The sequence below is a fragment of the Dendrobates tinctorius genome, unplaced genomic scaffold (assembly GCF_039654945.1).
Source record: "Dendrobates tinctorius isolate UK_male_01 unplaced genomic scaffold, ASM3965494v1 ptg000084l, whole genome shotgun sequence".
Taxonomy (NCBI): Eukaryota; Metazoa; Chordata; class Amphibia; order Anura; family Dendrobatidae; genus Dendrobates; species Dendrobates tinctorius.
Genome location: NW_027361752.1, coordinates 31,792,630 through 31,812,507, shown reverse-complemented (window position 1 = coordinate 31,812,507; position 19,878 = coordinate 31,792,630). Strand labels below are relative to the sequence as shown.

Genomic DNA, 19,878 nt, shown 5'->3' with positions numbered 1-19,878 from the left:
CAGCAAATTGTCACATACCCGCGTCTCAGCACGTGACTTGGGGTTGCGCCTGCAAGGGTTAATCTATCTCCCCTCACTCAGTCCAGCATTCAACCTCTGGTCTATGCTGCAGTGGGAGCATAACTCACACCCCGACACAGACCACACACCGCTCATACTAGCTGCCACCAATCACCGAACACACGGGCGATGAGTCCTGGAAATACTACGATGTGCCAATCACCAGGAGCACACACTCTAAGGCTATGGATTCTTTAGAGCAACAAGGTTCAGACTTATTAAAGTTTTAAGCTTTAATATAAAAGGTACAGTGCTTACAATAAAAAGGATATACAAATGGAAATAAAAAGTGACATACAAATATGCAAAAACAGTGATAAAATAAAAGGGAGAAAACTTACAGAAATATCGAACTTTGCATCCTGACACTCTGTCCCCAAAGGAGGGGGGAATATGAAATGGAGCACATAAGCTAGGCTGCCCCTCACTGTGAACAGGTTTCTATGTGTACGGGCCTTGTTTATAGATTAGCTTGGAGATCGGATTTCTAGACCAGCCTCTCATGTTAATATTCTAATCCTTGGTTGTGACAGGACCATGGTTATTTTACCAATGAATACATTATTTTCTCTTTGAACACTATTTGTGTGACCTTTCTCATACATAGCGTCAGGCTGCAATTGGCGTCTCTCCATCAAAGACACTAGAAGGTGTGAAATGTTTCCACTTTGTGTGTTCTCAGGAATCCCCTGGGGTTGAGACCAGAAAGACTGTCTCTTCTCAGGAAAGCATAGGTCATGTGTGGAGAGCTGCAGTCTAAGGACAGATGTTAATTTACTGCTGGTCATATATCCATACATATCCGTATTTCACTACAGTTTCCTCTTGTGGTTTTGAAGAGTTTCTCAAACATTCTTGGAGAGTTTCTTTTTCCTAAAGTGTTTTTTTTTTTTGCAGCCCCTGATTGGACAGTGTCTAGTCTGGAGTGGATTCAGTCAGGGCTGTGACTGTAACAATTGACACATTTCTGATACTTCGATCAAAAACATTGATGAAGTTGGGACCGTTTTCTCACACGTAAAATCAGAGCCGTAATGAACAGTACAAGCTGTAAATTTGCAAAAAAAAATTTCCTTGTCATATTCATGAAACAATAAAAAAGACAGCACCAGGGTGACAAACACAGACGGGGACACACAGACGGGACACACAGACAAGGACACACAGACGGGACACAGAGAGAGACACACAGACAAGGACACACAGACGGGGACACACAGATGGGGACAGACAGACGGGACACAGAGAGAGACACACAGACAAGGACACACAGACGGGGACACACACACGGTGACAGACAGACGGGGACACAGAGAGACACACAGACGGGGACACACAGACAAGGACAGACAGACAAGGACACACGGACGGGGACACACAGGGAAACAGACGGGACACAGAGACACACAGACAAGGACACACAGATGGTGACAGACAGACGGTGACAGACAGACGGGACACACAGACGGGACACAGAGAGAGACACAGACAAGGACACACAGACGGGACACAGAGAGAGACACACAGACGGGGACACACAGACGGGACACAGAGACACACAGACGGTGACAGACAGACGGGACACAGAGAGAGACACACAGACGGGGACACACAGACAAGGACACAGACAAGGGCAGAGAGAGACACACAGACGGGACACAGAGAGAGACACACAGACAAGGACACACAGACGGGGACACACAGATGGGGACAGACAGACGGGACACACAGACGGGACACAGAGAGAGACACACAGACAAGGACACACAGACGGGGACACACACACGGTGACAGACAGACGGGACACAGAGAGAGACACACAGACAAGGACAGACAGACAAGGACACACGGACGGGGACACACAGGGAAACAGACGGGACACAGAGACACACAGACAAGGACACACAGATGGTGACAGACAGACGGTGACAGACAGACGGGACAGACAGACGGGACACACAGACGGGACACACAGACGGGACACAGACAAGGACACACAGACGGGACACAGAGAGAGACACACAGACGGGGACACACAGACGGGACACAGAGACACACAGACGGTGACAGACAGACGGGACACAGAGAGAGACACACAGACGGGGACACACAGACAAGGACACAGACAAGGACAGAGAGAGACACACAGACGGGACACAGAGAGAGACACACAGACAAGGACACACAGACGGGGACAGACAGACGGGACACACAGACGGGACACAGAGAGAGACACACAGACAAGGACACACAGACGGGGACACACACACGGTGACAGACAGACGGGACACAGAGAGAGACACACAGACGGGGACACAGAGAGACACACAGACGGGGACACACAGACAAGGACAGACAGACAAGGACACACGGACGGGGACACACAGGGAAACAGACGGGACACAGAGACACACAGATGGTGACAGACAGACGGTGACAGACAGACGGGACACACAGACGGGACACAGAGAGAGACACAGACAAGGACACACAGACGGGACACAGAGAGAGACACACAGACGGGGACACACAGACGGGACACAGAGACACACAGACGGTGACAGACAGACGGGACACAGAGAGAGACACACAGACGGGGACACACAGACAAGGACACAGACAAGGACAGAGAGAGACACACAGACGGGACACAGAGAGAGACACACAGACAAGGACACACAGACGGGGACACACAGATGGGGACAGACAGACGGGATACACAGACGGGACACAGAGAGAGACACACAGACAAGGACACACAGACGGGGACACACACACGGTGACAGACAGACGGGACACAGAGAGAGACACACAGACGGGGACACAGAGAGACACACAGACGGGGACACACAGACAAGGACACACGGACGGGGACACACAGGGAAACAGACGGGACACAGAGACACACAGACAAGGACACACAGATGGTGACAGACAGACGGGACACACAGACGGGACACAGAGAGAGACACAGACAAGGACACACAGACGGGACACAGAGAGAGACACACAGACGGGGACACACAGACGGGACACAGAGAGAGACACACAGACGGGACACAGAGACACACAGACGGTGACAGACAGACGGGACACAGAGAGAGACACACAGACGGGGACACACAGACGGGACACAGAGAGAGACACACAGACGGGACACAGAGACACACAGACGGTGACAGACAGACGGGACACAGAGAGAGACACACAGACAAGGACACAGAGACACACAGACAAGGACAGACAGACAAGGACACAGAGACACAGACAAGGACACAGAGACACACAGACGGGACACACAGACGGGACAGAGAGAGAGACACACAGACAAGGACACACAGACGGGGACACACACACGGTGACAGACAGACGGGACACAGAGAGAGACACACAGACGGGACACAGAGAGAGACACACAGACGGGGACACAGAGAGACACACAGACGGGGACACACAGACAAGGACAGACAGACAAGGACACACGGACGGGGACACACAGGGAAACAGACGGGACACAGAGACACACAGACAAGGACACACAGATGGTGACAGACAGACGGTGACAGACAGACGGGACACACAGACGGGACACAGACAAGGACACACAGACGGGACACAGAGAGAGACACACAGACGGGGACACACAGACGGGACACAGAGACACACAGACGGTGACAGACAGACGGGACACAGAGAGAGACACACAGACGGGGACACACAGACAAGGACACAGACACAGACAAGGACAGAGAGAGATACACAGACGGGACACAGAGAGAGACACACAGACAAGGACACACAGACGGGGACACACAGATGGGGACAGACAGACGGGACACACAGACGGGACACAGAGAGAGACACACAGACAAGGACACACAGACGGGGACACACACATGGTGACAGACAGACGGGACACAGAGAGAGACACACAGACGGGGACACAGAGAGACACACAGACGGGGACACACAGACAAGGACACACGGACGGGGACACACAGGGAAACAGACGGGACACAGAGACACACAGATGGTGACAGACAGACGGGACACACAGACGGGACACAGAGAGAGACACAGACAAGGACACACAGACGGGGACACAGAGAGAGACACACAGACGGGGACACACAGACGGGACACAGAGAGAGACACACAGACGGGGACACACAGACGGGGACACACACACGGTGACAGACAGACGGGACACAGAGAGAGACACACAGACGGGGACACAGAGAGACACACAGACGGGGACACACAGACAAGGACACACGGACGGGGACACACAGGGAAACAGACGGGACACAGAGACACACAGACAAGGACACACAGATGGTGACAGACAGACGGGACACACAGAAGGGACACAGAGAGAGACACAGACAAGGACACACAGACGGGACACAGAGAGAGACACACAGACGGGGACACACAGACGGTGACAGACAGACGGGACACAGAGAGAGACACACAGACGGGACACAGAGACACACAGACGGGACACAGAGAGAGACACACAGACAAGGACACACAGACGGTGACAGACAGACGAGGACACACGAGGACAGACAGACGGGCTCCATATGTTGCAGTTCATGCAGCCGTGGATTGTGCGGAGTTTAATCAGATTCTGGGTTTTTTGCAAACGAGAAAATCTGATCCCAGTGACGGCAGCTATGGACACGGACACGATGTGGATGTGAATCGGCTCCAGCACAGCGGAGTGAAATGGCTTTTTGTTTTCTTGTGCGCAGTAACGCAGAAGCTAATGAGGGCAGGGATCGTCCCCACACACAGACGGCTGGAAACAGCTGTTATTTATAGCCTTCTGGGACTTGTGGTGCACACGTCTATCGGCAGCGACTAATACAAGCACGTGACTTGGTGAGCATGTGCGCACGCGCAGAGCACCAGCACACGCTTGGTGCTCAGCGCGTCGCCGCGAGGGGCGGAGCTTTCGACCAGCGTGCGTGACTTCGTCGACGTCATCAGGGTGCGCGCACGGTGATAGGCGGAAAGCAAGGTGACCGCTCCGCTGTGCTCCGGGAGAGGTGAGCCGGGGACCGCGCTGTCCGGGCGGGTTATCACACAGGTGGCCGGAGAGTGGACACAGCTGCTCCGTGTCAGGGCTGCGCCTTCTGCCGGACATCCTCCTGACACGGGGGCCTAGCAGATACACGGCTCGTAGTCAGCCGCACATATGGCGAGGACGCTGTCATTTCGAGTTATCCGTGGGTGAGGGGCACAGAAAGGACGTAAATAAACGTCTTACGCCAGGCTGGTGTGTGTTCCCACAGTGCGTCTTCCATCCCTGCCCCCTCCATATTGGGACGTTACTGTCCTACATAGTGGTGTTGTCCCCTGGGACCCCCTCCGCTCCATAGAGTAGTGTTAGCGTCACACATTCCCCTGCCATGCAGTGTGACGGCTGCACTTTGGGGGGACACAGCCATACACGAGCACTGCGGCCTCCTCGCGCCTCGCAGCGGTGGGGTCCCAGCCGTCCAATCTGCGCCGTCTCATCACTTTCTAGGGTGGAGATCCAGTGTGAGAGCTGCCGGTGTCCTGTGGAGAGTAGCTTTAGGCTGTGTGCACACGTTGCGTTTTTGCTGCACAGATTTGTAAAAAATAAAAGAAGGATTTCCTGGTGATAGTGAGTGAGAATCCGGACGTCTCAGTCACACGTTGCTTACTTTTTCCTTGCAGGTTTATTTCTCCGGTATGTAAATTCTTTCAGCGTTTTTGCGGCAGATTTCACCCTAGTAATGAGTCGGGGAAAATGCACCAAAAAAAGTGACAAAAACCTTTCTATTTCGCCCTGCATTTTCCCTGCCAAGAGATGCAGAAATTTCTGCAGTCGATACTTACGTGTGCACATGGCCTCACTCACAGTGTGAGCAGCGCCGGAGACTCGCAAAGTAGGAGTGCAGCTTGTGCCACAATGTAGCGCCACGGAAACGAGGCTGAAGTTGTTCGTCAGTTTCTTATTCAGCAATTTTTTCTTTTCTGTTTTTTATAGGTTTAACAACAAAAAATAAGCATCACAATAATAACATACAATGCAGTGAGGCGCCCTGATGTGAATGCACTTACAAACAGCTACAAAAACTATAAAAATGGGCATCAAAGTGGGCACAGAAGGGCGTTAATGAAAGGGTTAAATGACTGGGCCACTGATATCACACTGCAGACATATAGAACAGGGAGCCCCATATCAAAACCAGGTCCCTCCACCCTGGCCCAAATAGGTTCTGGGCATCAGAACTGGCATCGAAGTGGGCAGACAGTCGATTTTGGCCATTTGAATAAGTAACTGGTGTTTTGAAGGGGTTAAATGACTTTGGGCCACTGATCTCATACTAAGAATACACAGTGATGCCCCCACATCAAAATCAGGTCCTTCTAGCCTGGCCCAAATGGGTTCTGGGCAAAAGAAATGGCATCAAAGTGGACAAACAGCCCATATTCACAGATTTGAATGCGTAACTGATGTTTTTAAGGGGTTAAATGACTGTGGGCCACCGATCTCACTCTTACAATACACAGATATTGATTCCCCACATCACACCCAGGTCCTTACAGCCTGGCCCAAATGGGTTGTGGGCATCAGAATTGGCATCAATGTGGGCAAACAGCCGATTTTCACAGATTTGAAAAACTGATGTTTTTAAGGGGTTAAATGACTTTGGGACACTGATGTCACAGTAAGAATACATAGATAGTGATGCCCAGCGTCAAAACCAGGTCCCTTTAGCCTGGCCCAAATGGGTTGTGGGCATCAGAATTGGTATCAAAGTGGGCAAACAGCCAATTTTCACATATTTGAGTGTGTAACTGATGTTTTTTAAGGGATTAAATGACTTTGGGTGTCAGGGATCCTATTTCGCGGTCCCACTGCTGCCACCAATATGTCAGTGATTTACTTGTCTATCCCACTTTCAGTTCCAGTTAGGAACTTGCAGCTCTCTGACGCCCCCAATCCCAGTGACAGGGTTTTCTCTGGAATAATCTTTTCGGGGGTCACCAGTTCGGGTCGGATGAGGGTTTGTTCGGCCCTGGTGTCCTTGAAGCCTATAGCAACATGGTTCCCCACGGTGACTTTCTGCCAGTTTTCACAGGCCCTCCCACCTGCCCCACCCACAAAAAGAACTGCTGCATTAGGCCCTGAGGCCTTGGCTGGGGGGTTCTTCTGATTCTCTGGACAAGTGGCGCTGAGTTGTCCAGTCCAATTGCAGAAATAGCACTTGCGGGGATCAGATGTAGGCCTGACAAAAGGGGACAAGGTCTCCAGTGAGTCGGCTGGCAGGGGTACTTGGGTTGGTTGATGGCTTACCCCTTATCCAGCTGGCGGTGACTGGCTTCCGCACTTCCTGGTTTACGGTTGGCATCGTAGGTGTCGACGATCTGCGCTGCTTTGTCCACGTCTTTTGGCTCCCGGTCCATCATGAACTGTCTTACCTCAGCTGGGCATAGATGTAGGAGCTGGTCCTTTATCATCAGGTCCTGCAGCTGCTCAAAGGTGGCCACTGACAGTCTTTGGATCCACTGATCAAATTGGGTTCTGAGTCTATGCACCACATCACTGTAGCTGTCATGTGGGCCACGTTGGAGGTTCCGGAACTTATTATGGTAAACCTTAGGAGTCAGTTGGTACTTCTTTATCAGGGCCTGCTTAATGTCCTCATAGTTTCCTTTTTGGTCTTGAGGGAGAGAAGCAATTGCCTCCAGAGCTTTTCCTTTGATCTCTGTGGTTAAATATCGGGTCCATTGGTCCTCAGGCAGCTAGTTCTGTCTGCAGGCTTTTTCAAATCACCGCAGAAAAATATCCAAGTCTCCGTCCTTTTCCATCACCGGAAAGTTCTCTGGCTGGGGTTTAAGGAACTGAGCGTTGCTGGACTTACTGCTGGGCTGGGAAGACCTCCGCCTCTGGATTCGGGCTAACTCCAGCTGGTACTCCCGCTTAGCCTGGGCTTGTCGTTCGGTTCTCTCGGCCTGGGCTTGGGCCTCCCGCTTGGCCCTCTCCTGGATCAGCTGCAGACGTCTTTCCTGATCGTCTGCGGGGCAGTGTTGTAGAGCCATTTGCAGATAACGGTCCACGCTACCCTGGTTGTGAGTAGGGCCAGCATTCAGAAGTTGGACCTCCGCAGCAGCACCACCTGTGCTTGGGCTGGCTCCTGCATCCCTTGGGCTCTGGGGATTGACTGGCTCTGCTTCAAGTCGCACCAGTTCCTCGACCATTTGTTTTTACCACTGGGTCAATGCCTCTGGTTGTACATATTCCAGCAAGAGTGTCCTTTTTCTGCTGCATATACAAGGCTCATACAAGTGTAGCCATAGTTGCCAAATAAAAGGACAGAAAAACGAAGAGAAGGGGTGGGGGTAACTGCTATACACACAGTATTGTCTCGGCATCAATGAACACTGAGTTCGTTCTCTAAAACTATTTGCGCAGGGTCCTCGCAAGAACTGTGCAAGTTTTTAGTTAGAGGAATGATTGCTCAAACCAGGTCACTAATGCTCTATGATCCCACCGCTCTGCCACCAATATGTCAGGGATCCTATTTTGCGGTCCCACTACTGCCACCAATGTGTCAGGGATTTACTTGTCTATCCCACCTTCATTTCCGGTTTGGAACTTGCAACTCATTGTCACCCCCCCTTATCCTCAGGTCAGTCAAGAAACTACACCTAGGATAAGTAGTCACCAGGAAGGCTGCCTTGCCGTGTACTGGCTATTGGGCACTCTGGAGTGAGGGCAGTATGTATATCCCCAGTCGCAGGCAGGAAATAGACACATAAACCTCTGTTCTGTCACTGCCAGGGTCTCCCAAATCCCCCAGAACACTTTGCTGCCACCAGCTCCTCGTTTGTTATTAAAATCAGAAACCCGCCCACCCACAAGGTAGCGTAATTTAGCGCAGAGTAAGTGGTAGTTCGTTCTTAGAGCAAGTAAAACTAGTAAATTTTATAGATTTACTGCAGAAAATATAGGCATTATGTTTACAAAAATACGAAAAATGTTACAAAAGAGACAAAATACAGTATATTCAGACAGTTAGAAATAAACCGGATTAAAATAAGAACTTACAGATCTCAGTCACTGGGATGAGGGGGGAGGAGAACCTTCCAAGAACAAAGCGTACAAATGCATAGCTGGCTGTAGCTGATTCTCCAGACAAAAGGCAACTTCCTAATAGAGCATCCTAGATTTATGCTTTTCTCTGGCTGACCTCACTGGGGGGGCTGAGCTAGAGGATATACGACCCTTTTGGAAGAGTTATTAAAACTTCCACTGGCCATAGCTATCGATGGGAATCTCGTAGAGTGACGACAGGGGGATTATAGGTTTGCTTGTGAAATTATCTTTCATTTAAGACTGAGCATGACATGTCTGTGTAGTACTAGCGGGCAGAAATCCTTTTCTCGATTTCTGGTGGGCGCAGAAGTCGCAAAACGCTACTGTGAATAGCTTTACTTATGCTGATCCCGAAAATATAGGTTTCCTGTCTCTAGGCTTAGTCTGTGTTATTAAATTCGATCTTGAATAGTTAAAGAACCATTTGGATCCTTGGCGGGAAGAACCGCTTATATACGGCCATGCGTAGTGTCCCGCTGCTGTGAAGAAGGGAGGGGGGTAGAATTACACACAGGCAGACTGGGGGGAAGGACTGCAGCTACGTGCCTGCACGTGGTGCTTCGTGTTTACACTGCACAAACCTAGTGGGGTAGGGTCAGCATGTCCTTCACTAACCAAGGAGATGCAGCCGGAAGCTCTTGATGGATGCTTCGGTTATTTACGCAATAATAACTCATATTTTCCTGACACAGGGCATCACCATCTGTGTTTTCTTAGTGTGAGATCAATAGCCCTAAGTCATTTAACCCCTTAAATACATTAGTTACTTATTCAAATCTGTAAAAATTGGCTGTTTGCCCACTTTAATGTCAGTTCTGATGCCCATAACCCATTTTTGCCAGGCTGGAGGGACCTGGGTTTAATGCAGGGCATCAATGTCTGTGTTTTCTTAGTGTGAGATCAGTGCACAAAGTCATGTAACCCCTTAAAAACACCACTTATTCAAATGGTTAAAAACTACTGTTTTCTCACTTTGATGCCAGTTCTGATGCCCAGAACCCATTTGGGCCAGGCTGGAGGGTCCTGGGTTTGATGTGGGGCTCCCTGTTCTATATGTCTACAGTGTGATATCAGTGTCCCAAAGTCTTAAAACCCTTTCATTATCGCCCTTCAGTACCTACTTTAATGCCCATTTTTGTGCCAGTTTTATAGTTTTTGTAGCTGTTTTTAAGTGCATTCGCATCAGGGCGCCTCACTGCATTGTATGTTATTATTGTGATGCTTACTTGTTATTGTTAAACCTATATAAAACAGAAAATAAAAAAATTGCAGAATAAGGCTATGTGCACATGCTGCAGATTCTGCTGCGGTTCCGCAGACATGGTACAGTACCATGTTACCCTATGGGTTTTAAAAACCGCTGTGCTCACGCGGTTTTTCCATGCAGTTTTGTTGCGGTTTATAAACCGCAGCATGTCAATTGTTTCTGCGGATTCCGCTGCGGTTTCACATCTTTAACATAGTAGAGGTGTGAAACCGCAGGGGAAAACCGCAGGCCAAACCGCAGGTCACTTTACCTGCGGTTTTACCTGCGGTTCCGCACGGAAAAACCCGCAGAGTGTGCACATAGCCTTAGAAACCAACTTCAGCCTCGTACCATGGAATACACTAGAGTTCAGCTCTGCAGCATTGTGCAGACATCCGTTCACGAGGGAGGAGACAATCGCTCGCTTGTCAGCATCTGGCCTGTGTCAGTGCAAGAAGGAAGGGCAATCCATAGCCCGGCACACTGCTGTATATGGGCAGCCGTGGATGCTCTGCTGTCCTGTATACCGTATAGTCCAGGACACCAGATATTCGGGGTTGTATGATGAATACAGATGTCGGCCATTATATCTATTCTAATATCTTCCCTCTAGGTAACGTGACATCATGGTTCTCCAACAGCTTTTCCGCTTCTCCTCTCTTTTCCGCTCTTCCGTTTCTCTCCATTTGAGAAGGAATATTGGTCTGACGGCCATTGCCTTTAACAAGACCAAGGAGTTAGATCCCATCCAGAAACTGTTCGTCGATAAAATCCGGGAATACAGATCAAAGAGCCAGTAAGTAACAGAAGGTCGTGGGGTGGAAGACCCTGGGATCAGGATCAGAAGAGTGTGTCCCCCTCTATCAGTAATAGATTTACAGATCTACCTCATATCTTTGGGACTATAAAATGCACTTTTTAGCAAAAAAACAAAACAGTCTTGATAAAAGGGAGTGTGGCTCCTAGTTCTTGGCCGTCACTGAGGGAGCTTCTCGCCTCCTGCCTGACACTGGCTCATGTGACCGGTGCAGGGCAGGAGAAGATCACTAACAATTCATGGATGCTGCTACCCTAAGGATCCTCCAGTTCATGGCAGATCACTAATCTCCTACCTCCCTATTCTACCAGAGTGCTTTAACCACTTCACAACAGGTCCAATTTCCTTTTTTTTTTTTTTTTTGTTAATTCAGTAGGTGAAAAGAGGGATGTTTTTAACTTTTTTTTTCTTAAAATTTCTAATTTATTTATTTATTTTTTTAAACTTCATAATCCCCATAGGGAACTTGAAGCTGCGATTGTCCAATCACTTGGGCTATATACAGCAATGCCACAGCATCACTGCATAGAGCAGAAATCACGGTTTCTTATGAAGCCCAGCCACAGGCAGGGTTTCAAGAAAGGCACGGGTCATTAGCTGACCACCGGCTGTCATGACAACTAATTGGCGACCCGTGATCACGTCATGGGCTAGCTGATGGGCGGAGAGTGTGACGCACACACGTGTTAAATGCCGCTAAAGGCAAAGTGCAAAATTTTTACTTAAATCCAGTTCCAAAAATGACATTTAGCCAAAATACATACTTTTTTTTTCCTTACTTAAAAGTAAACCTTTTAAAGAAATGCAGAGCTAAAACGCTTAAAAAACGCATCCCCATGCATTCCTGTGGGATTCCGCAGTTGCAGTGTCCATGCTGCGGATTTCACCGCTGTGGAATCGCATAACGGTAAAATCCGCAGCATGTTCATTATTTCTGCGGAATTGCGGCAATTCCGCCGCCATAGGATTGCATTGAAACACTCACTTTACGCATGTGGCTATGCCTACCATGCGTAAAGTGAGAGCTTCATGTGCGGATGGTACCCAGGGTCTGGAGGAGAGGAGACTCCTCCAGGCCCTGGGTACCATAATCCTGTAAAAAATAGAATTAAAATAAAAAATAGTGATATACGCACCTTCTGATGGCCCCCGGAACCTTCCCGCCTGTCAGCCACGCTGCCAGCATCTTCCGGTCCCAGGGATGCATTGCGCGAATCACCTGAGATGACTTCGCAGTCTTGCGAGCGTGACGTCATCTCGGGTCCTTCGCGCAAAGCATCACTGGGAACGGAACGTACCGGGAGCGCCGCTGAGGAGATCGGGGGCTGTCGGAAGGTGAGAATAACCATATTTTTTTTTTTTTTACATTCTGTCTTTTACTACTGATGCTGCATAGGCAGCATCAATAGTAAAAAGTTGGTCACACTGGTCAAGCACTATGCTTGACCAGTGTGACCAACCTGTCAATCACCTTTCCAAGCGATGCTTCAAATCGCTTGGAAAGCGCAAGCATTCTGCAAGCTAAAAACGCTTGTGTTTTGTGGGAAAATGCATGCGAATTCCGCATGCGTTTTACCCGCAGCGGGGAGTTGCGGATATGCTGCGGACATTTCCGCAGCATTTCTGCAACGTGGGCACGTAGCCTAAAGCTTTGCGGTCGTGCAGATATCCACATAGATTCTCTTGTGTTTACAAATTAAATATTTAATTTTCTTCTTGAGACTTGATTCCATCTAAACTGTATATCCTTTAATCTCTCGTAGACAATCCGGCGGTGCCGTCGATGCTGGAGCCGAATACCAGAAAGACCTCAATGAAGACGTCAGCAAATTACAGCGGTTATATGGCGGTGGGAACTTGGAAAAGTTTCCAGACTTAAAGTTTGAAGGTTAGTATTATTTTTTTCTACCATATAAGACTGTATAATGTTATAAGATGACAGTCACAGCACTCAGTAGTGTGAATATGCACCAGGCTGACCTGTGGCTTCTGATCATCTGATGAGCAGAGCTAGCTCAGCGTAAAAGGGATCACAACCAACCCGACTAAAAGAATATTGTTTCCATTCAGTGAGCCTAATAACCATTCACTGGATGCCCAGATACCTGCGCATTAGGCAGCTGTCAGATGGGACTGTTCTAAAATTCTCAAGTTGTATGTCTCACAGTGGCACATCTCTACACAACCTAGTAGAGGTGTGCACCAAATATTGGTTGGTTTAACACGATCACAAATTTTGAGCCACATTTTAATGCAATTTCAGTGCACGGTGTTAGTTTAGGCCACTCTTTCTTTCATTCCCTGTTCACCATAGGCCATGCTGTGTCAGACACCCTGTAAGCTGGTCTCCTTGCCTCTGAATAATAAGCTCCAACATCCTGAAGAACGTTCCCATATCATACACACATTGCGAGAGTTAATCTTTTTTTTTTGTCTTTGTATTTTAGAACCAAAATTGGAAGATGTACAGAAGTGATGTGAACCTCGGACCCGAGTATCAATGGAGCGCGTCCCGTCTGTGTTTCTAGTAAATTAATAAACCGCTTTGGTGATGACTTTCTGGGTCGTGTGTTTCATTTTTTCTAAAGCTCAAATAATTTATTTATTGGCAAGCAGCATAGAAGTCAGACGCCTCTGTGATATCCGCCTTTACAACATTCTCCCCCAAAAAACAAATGAAGACAAAATCTATATAAAAGTTTGGTTTGTTGACATTTTCTGAGACCCGTCACTTTATTTTTCCTTTGATGGAGCTGTATGAAGGCTTGGTTTTTTGGCCTGAGAAGGTGAAGTTTTTACAGGTATCATTTTGGGTACACACTGCGTTTTATATATTACTTTTTTCCCCACATCTTGGCCATTCTTGGAGTTTGTGTGACTTCTACCCGTATTGCCTCCAGCACATTGGTGGTTTGGAATACTACAAGATTCTCCTTTAAAGAAGGCAATTCATGGTTGGAATTCCTGACTATAAATGTGCCTGGGCTTCTGGAAACAACCACGCACTGCTTCCATTATTACAGTCTTCTCGTGGCTGGTGACGGACCAGTTTGTTCATATGTCCCTCTGTCATTGGGCGGGACCTGACTATATTGAGGGCAGCGTAATACTGGGTAGAATAATTTTGTTACACAGTTATTCAAGTGTGCAGCAATGCCAATAGTGAGTTTTTTTTTTTTTTTTATATATAGTATAACATGACCCCTGTACGTGTGAGAGAACTAAATCCCACCAGTGCCATATAGGCTGGAGGGGCTTAGATGAAGGACAAAATCATTGTTTTTCAAATAATGGATCCATTCAAGCGGGATTAAACTCCATATTTAGACGCTTCGTGCTGAGGAAAGAAGTTCTGCCAAAAAAAAACGCATCTGAGAGGAGAATATCTAGCTTTAAGAATATCAAAGAAAAAATATCTGTGAAATTCACCCGTTTGCTAGACAGTCCCTGCCGCAAGGACTCGATCGTATTATTCAAGCACGTCGAAGACCCTTGGTTAGCACCCGAGCATGCTGGGTAAAACTTTATCCCAGCACGTTCGCTCATCACTAGTGAGTTTTAATGTTCATTGGTGCAAAACTTTTCTTTATAATACATTTCCTTTAGTTTCCAAACGCCAATAGTTCCTTCACTATTGAGACCTGCCGGCTTTAATGTGTTTAATGCAAATATCCACTTATTTTCTGCTTTAGACATCTGCTGTATATAATGTCCTCCTCTCCAATGTTTCTCTATCTTTTCTGTGCTCCAGAAGGAACTGCCCTTTATTTTCCCTTAATGTGATACCTTGTAGTGTTGAAACAATTCACAGGACACCCATTATATAAGAATTTTAAATGAAAGGCATCACACATCTGACAATGTCCTTTATTGCACTGTGAGGGTATGTGCACACGCTGCGGATTCTGCTGCGGATCCGCAGTGGATTTGGCTCTGCGGGTCCGCAGCAGATTCTGCTGCGTTGTACAGTACCTTTATTTCCTATGGAAAAAAACCGCAGTGCACATGCTGCGGATTTTTCCGCGGGTTACAATCCGCAGCATGTCAATTCTTTGTGCGGTTTCCGCTGCGGTTTCACACCTTATCATTATGAGGTATAAAACCGCAGGACTTTTGTCCTGCCAATTTACCTGCGGGTTTTTCAAGAAAATCCGCACAACCTAAAAACTACGTGGGCACATAGCCTGAAAGCCAAAATGAGAGAATATTTCATACGATGGACAATCATTCATTCAGTAAGTGTATCTGGTCGTCCACACATGAGACAATACAGCCCCAACGTGCCAATCTACAGTAGGTTAAGCCTTCTCTGCTGCGAGAGCTGTATACATTTTCAAGGTATATACTCAATTACAGTATATGAGATTTATTCTTGGTGCTTGCAGACATTTGCATATAAAAACTCCGATGTTCATCATGAAAAGGTGGATGAGTGTCCTGCGTATGTCATGCGAGTGTGTGATTAATATATATATATTAATTTTATTTATATTTTATTTTCTCACCTGGCATCCGTATAACATCCGTATCCAATGTGATTTTAACATCATCTTTTACATGCTATATGTAAGGGCTCTTTCACATGTCCTGATATTTCCGGTACTGGAAAAATCAGTACCAGAGCTATTCATGTGTTACATACGTGTGGCATCCATGTGCCGCATCTGTGACACATACCGGTGCTTGGGAAAAGCCGTACAGTTTGCGCTGTACCCAGGGCACTGGGTGGTGACGGCAATTCGGATAATTTTCACCTGGACTCCCTGACATCAGCACGACCATGCGACAATGATGGAAGTGTAAAATAAATAATCAAAAAAAGAAAATGGGGGGGGGGGAGGGGGGGCTCCCATGATATTTTCAAAGCCACCAGAGGAAAAGCCCACAGCTGGGGACTGAGGCTGCTTATCTCAGACAGGGGCTTTTATCCCCTAAATGTTCTCAGGGTATTAACAGCTCACAGCTGTTTGCTTAGCTTCACCAGAGTTTACAGGGCACCTCAGAAAAGAAATTACGTAGGGTTCCCCTATAAATTTTAACCAGCAAAGGCTAAACAAATAGCTAAGGGCTGATATTAATAGCCTGTGAAGGGGCCAAGATATTGGCATCCTCCCAGGCTAACAATATCAGCCATCAGCTGCTCCATAAGATGCGCCAAATCTGGCACTTAGCCTCGCTCTTCCCACTTGCCCTGGTCCACTGGAGAGTGAGGTAATAGGTTTGGGGTTGATATCAGCTTTTTTTATGACATGGAGCCCATGGGTTAGTAATGGAGGTGTCTATAACATGCCCCTATTACTAATCCCCTAGTCATATTGCAAAAAAAAACACAGCAAGGATAAAGTCCTTTAATTGAAAGGCAGACACCCAACCCTCATATTTCCTTTTACTTTAATATTAAAATAATAAAACGCCATATTCCTCACCTGTCCGACGGCAATCTATTTGTCCCCCGGATGTTGTTATCCTGAGGGGAGGGCAATATCCCTTGCCCCTTCCCAAGCTATTAATATAAGCCCACAGCTGTCTGTTTAGCCATTGCTGGTTAAAAGTTATAGGGGGACCCTATGTCATTTTGTTTTTCTGGGTTCCCCTGTAAACTAACCAGTAAAGTCTAAGAAAACAGCGGTGAGCTGTTATTAATAGCCAAGGAACTGTTTGGGATATTGTCCCCTTTCCCAGATAAATATACAGGGTAAGGGGGAGATGGATATGGTCAGCTCACCAGTAATAGTTGGAGTTCAAAGTCCATCCACGCACAGAGCCACCCTGATCATAGGCGTTGGCTGTAGCAAGAAGAAGGAAGGAATTGTCTCCAGCACAGGAGACAATTCCTTCTTTCCAGATAAGTAACATCAGCCCCCAGCCGTATGCTTTACCTCTACTGGTTATTAAAATTAATGGAAACACATTGACGTGTGTGCAGACTTGTTCATTTAAATGGGTCTATGCGTATGTGTTGCTGGTACGTGTGAAATCTGTTACCACACGTACCGTAAATACTAGCATGTGAAGGAAGCCTAACGTAACACTAGCTGACAAAAGTAATAAAGCAATCTTATATAAATACACTGCTCAAAAAAAATAAAGGGAACACTTAAACAACAGAATATAACTCCAAGTAAATCAAACTTCTGTGAAATCAAACTGTCCACTTAGAAAGCAAAACTGATTGACAATCAATTTCACATGCTGTTGTGCAAATGGAATAGACAACAGATGGAAATTATTGGCAATTATCAAGACACCCTCAATAAAGGAGTGGTTCTGCAGGTGGGGACCACAGACCACATCTCAGTACCAATGCTTTCTGGCTGATGTTTTGGTCATTTTTGAATGTTGGTTGTGCTTTCACACTCGTGGTAGAATGAGACGGACTCTGCAACCCACACAAGTGGCTCAGGTAGTGCAGCTCATCCAGGATGGCACATCAATGCGAGCTGTGGCAAGAAGGTTTGCTGTGACTGTCAGCGTAGTGTCCAAAGGCTGGAGGCGCTACCAGGAGACAGGTCAGTACAACAGTAGACATGGAGGGGGGCCGTAGGAGGGCGACAACCCAGCAGCAGGACCGCTACCTCAGCCTTTATGCAAGGAGGAACAGGAGGAGCACTGCCAGAGCCCTGCAAAAATTATCTCCAGCAAGCCACAAATGTGCACCCATTGACTTGCATTGGCGAGTCTCGTCCGATATCTGCAGCAATACGTGGTATGCTGTGATTATTTTTTTTTCCTCAGTCTGATTACAGCTCAGGAAAAACTTGCAGATCTGCACTACCTCACTGAGTAACATTGGTCAGAGTGCGATATGATGTTTCCTCACAATGCACTCATCTATTTTATATGCCAGTGTGAGCAAGCCCTTATAAGTGTTCTCTGGGGAAAGAAGTCCTACGTATTCTCAGGACCTATATTGGTATTGCAGTTCAATTATTCTCGTAATATTCTTGGTCGCTCTTCCTGCACCTTCTCAAGTTCAGCTATGTCCTTATACTCTGGAGCCCAGAACTGTACTCAGTGTTCTAAGTGTGGCTGCATTAGTGACTTGTATAAAGGCAAAACTATTTTCTTGGCACAAGCCTCTATGCCTTTTTTTAACTCATTCGCGACATTTGACGAACGTTTACATCATGGTCGGAAGGGGTTCCCACAAAATGACATAAACTTAGAAAACATTTTAGTGGAAACAATGGTAATTTTCCATTGACTGAGCTCAATGTTATACAATTCTTAATAACCTGAGAGTTAAAAATGCTCACTACACCCCTAGATGAGTTCCTCGAGAGGTGTAGTTTCCAAAATGGGGTCGCTTGTGTGGGTTCCTGCTATTTTGGCATGTTGGGGGCTCTTCAAATGTGACATGGCATCCGCAATATGTTCTCCAGAATTTAATTGTTGCTCCTTTCCTTCCGAGCCCTGCTGTGCGCCCAAGCATTAATTTTCCACCAAAATTGCACAACAAATTGCATGGTCCGTTTTCTCTTGTTATCCTTGAAGGGGCTCACCACTAGAGTTGAGTGAATTTGCTTGGCTCCCTGCTTATTCGGCAAGCTATATCGCTTACCGAATAAGCAGCAGACGGAACCCGGCTTCCTGGATTGCGCTGGCTGAACAGCTGTCTGGCGCTGCAGCTGCATGTGTTGCGGCTGTGTGACAGTCACAGCACATGCATGGAGAGGCCAACAAACAGGCTCTCCATGCATTTGCTGTGACTGTGAGACAGCCGCAACACCAGGAAGCCGGGTTCCCTCTGCAACTTAATGCCGAATAAGCAGGGACCCGAGTAAATTTGATCAACTCTACTCACCACACATCTAAATAAATCCCTTGAGAAGTGTAGTTTCCAAAATGGGGTCACTTGGGGTTTCCACTGTTTAGGCACATCAGGGGCTCTGCAATCAGGACATGGCATCCGTTAAACATTCCAGCTGATTTTGCTCTCCAAAAGTCAGTTGATGCTCCTTCCCTTCCAAGCCCTGCCATGCGCCCAAACAGTAGTTTTTCCCCACATATGGAGTATTGGCATACTCAGGAGAAATTTCACAGCAAATTATACTTTCCATTTTCTCCTGTTACCCTTCTGAAAGGAAAAATCTGGGGATAAAGCAATATTTTTTGTGGAAAAAATTTAAAATTTTCTTTTTTTCGCCCACATTGCTTTAAATCCTGTGAAACACCTGAAGGGTTAATAAACTACTCGAATGTGGTTTTGACGACTCTAAAGCTATGTGCACATGTAGTTTTAGGTGCTGCGAACTTGTCCGTGCAGATTTGGGAAAATCCGCAGGTCAAAAGACCTGCGGTTTATCTGTGGATTAGCCTGCGGTTTATCACCTCTACAATGGAGGAGATGGTAAGCCGCAGCGGAATCCGCAGAAAGAATTGACATGTCAATTCTTTCTGCGGATTAGAAACCGCAGCAAATCCACACGGAAAATTCCGCAGCATGTGCACAGCGGTTTCCATTTTAGAGTAGAGTAAAATGGTACTGTATAACGCAGCAGATTCTGCTGCGGACCCGCAGGGCCAGAAACGCTGCGGATCCGCAGCAAAATCCGCATCGTGTGCACATAGCCTAAAGGGTGCAATTTTTAAAATAGTTTAACTTTTGGATATATT

General features: G+C 47.3%; 1 protein-coding gene across 1 annotated transcript; it reads left to right on the top strand.

The window, feature by feature from the left end:
- The first annotated feature begins 4,959 nt into the window (after positions 1-4,959).
- On the top strand, positions 4,960-13,817 carry ATP5PF (ATP synthase peripheral stalk subunit F6). The gene is made up of 4 exons (XM_073584510.1): positions 4,960-5,114; positions 11,059-11,241; positions 13,026-13,150; positions 13,710-13,817. Exons 2-4 carry the CDS (start codon positions 11,072-11,074, stop codon positions 13,736-13,738), a joined length of 324 nt encoding a protein of 107 aa, XP_073440611.1. The 5' UTR covers positions 4,960-5,114; positions 11,059-11,071; the 3' UTR covers positions 13,739-13,817.
- Positions 13,818-19,878: the final 6,061 nt, after the last annotated feature.